This window comes from Arachis ipaensis, chromosome B02 (assembly GCF_000816755.2).
Source record: "Arachis ipaensis cultivar K30076 chromosome B02, Araip1.1, whole genome shotgun sequence".
NCBI classification, from domain to species: domain Eukaryota; kingdom Viridiplantae; phylum Streptophyta; class Magnoliopsida; order Fabales; family Fabaceae; genus Arachis; species Arachis ipaensis.
Genome location: NC_029786.2, coordinates 29,824,468 through 29,826,074, shown reverse-complemented (window position 1 = coordinate 29,826,074; position 1,607 = coordinate 29,824,468). Strand labels below are relative to the sequence as shown.

Sequence of the window (1,607 nt, the reverse complement as noted above, 5' to 3'; positions counted from 1 at the left end):
GGTTTTTGTGGTTTTTGTAATTTGTATTAAAAGAAGGAAAGCCTAGGCCCTAACACGTAGTTGCTTTGTTAAGAAGAATAAGGAAAGAAGGGAAAAGAAGACCTTAGACCAGGACCAGAAGAGAACAGAGCCGCCAGAGGATAGTGGAGAGAGATGTGAAGAAGCGAGGAAGCGACCACCGACAGAGATGAGGCCATGAGGAGGGGAGGAGCATGACTTGTGGCGGAGCTGCTCTGCCCCCGTATATAGATCCCAGCAACCTATTCCGGCATCCACGGAGGAGGAAGCCACCACAACTTCCATGGAGGTGATGGTCGTGTCTCTATCCCGCCGTCAAGCTCTCCGGTGAGTGACTGAAGAAGGGGGATGGGGGCTGCTGATGAAGAAGTACGACCCCAAAAGTGAATGCAATGCCTGCAAGGTTGCGAGAACCGAACCTGTCAATGAACCAGTCAGATGACTGGTTCAATGGTTCAATATAAGTTTTAAAATATTTAAATTCCATGATCTATATAACAACAAAAATCAAAATTTTACAATTTAAGTATTTAACATAATAATTTATCTATATTTCATCATTAACAGTTGACAAGCATACAAATTTATAACTAATTGACTAACAAGTAACAGAGTACAACAAGCAACAATGGAAAACACAAAAAATTACAAAAATGACAAAATCAAATTACTAATTTTGTTTAATCAACAATGAACAATAACCAACAATAAACAACATCACAGAATTTGACCACCTTTTTCTTCGTTTTATCTGCTCCCAAACCTCGTTTATTATTCTTCACATATGTTTCTACATGCTCTAATCTACCCTGCTCAAAGACGACAAAACCAGTGCCTTCTTTCCAAATATGACTAATATTTTATTACTAATTTTATTTCAAATGAAAAATATCAGAAATCAGATTACTAAATTTATTTGAGTTAAGTTTAACCTATAATTTTAAAAAACAAATTAAACTAAATTAAAAAAAATAAAAAAAATACAGAAACATAGGTAGTGAACAGAGTGAACGACCCACGACCACGAAGCAGGGAGTGAGGGACGAACAGCAAGGTCAGAGGTGAGGAGCTTACCGTCGATGACGCCGAAGAAGGAAGCAGAGACGTCACTCGGCGGAGACCGGAGAAGCGGGCATAGAGGCGATTTGGGCGGCGAGCCGACGACGTAGACGGAGTAGACGAACCGTAGCAGTAGAAAATAGAGGGACGCGGGCGAGGCGAGCGACGCCGGCTGCGTCAATGCCGGCGACAGTGGCCGAGAGAAGAGGGAGAAGGTTGCTGGCTGCTACTGCTATGGTAGGGTTTACGGCGGCGGCTGCTAATGGGAGTGAGGGTGAGCGTCTGATGCTGATTTATGATTTAAGTTTTGAATTTTTATTGGAATAAATCACTATTTCTACCTCGGACTTGACTGGAAGATCCGGTTTACCTTCAAACATTTTAAAAATTAATTTGGTATAATTTTATCGAGTCTAGACTAGATAAAGTGTTTTAAAAATAGATTCGGTCATTATTTTGGATCGAATTCGATAAAAAAGAATCCAGTTTCATTTAACTCATGTGCATCTTAAGAGAACTAAAAATGATAT

At 40.3% G+C, this 1,607-nt stretch overlaps 1 protein-coding gene across 3 annotated transcripts in view; it reads right to left on the bottom strand.

The window, feature by feature from the left end:
• The window catches only part of LOC107625204 (protein ROOT INITIATION DEFECTIVE 3), a 6,277-nt gene extending 4,890 nt beyond the window's left edge, over nucleotides 1-1,387 (bottom strand). The window contains exons 1-2 of one of the 3 annotated variants that reach the window (XM_021115735.1): nucleotides 1,093-1,387; nucleotides 103-437 (exon numbers count right to left, since the gene is read on the bottom strand). In XM_021115735.1, the coding sequence (XP_020971394.1) occupies nucleotides 103-303 (201 nt within the window). In that variant the 5' untranslated portion in view covers nucleotides 304-437; nucleotides 1,093-1,387. Of the gene's footprint in view, nucleotides 1-102; nucleotides 461-1,092 lie in introns of all 3 variants that reach the window. The other 2 variants (XM_021115736.1, XM_016327786.2) reach the window with 2 other exon arrangements.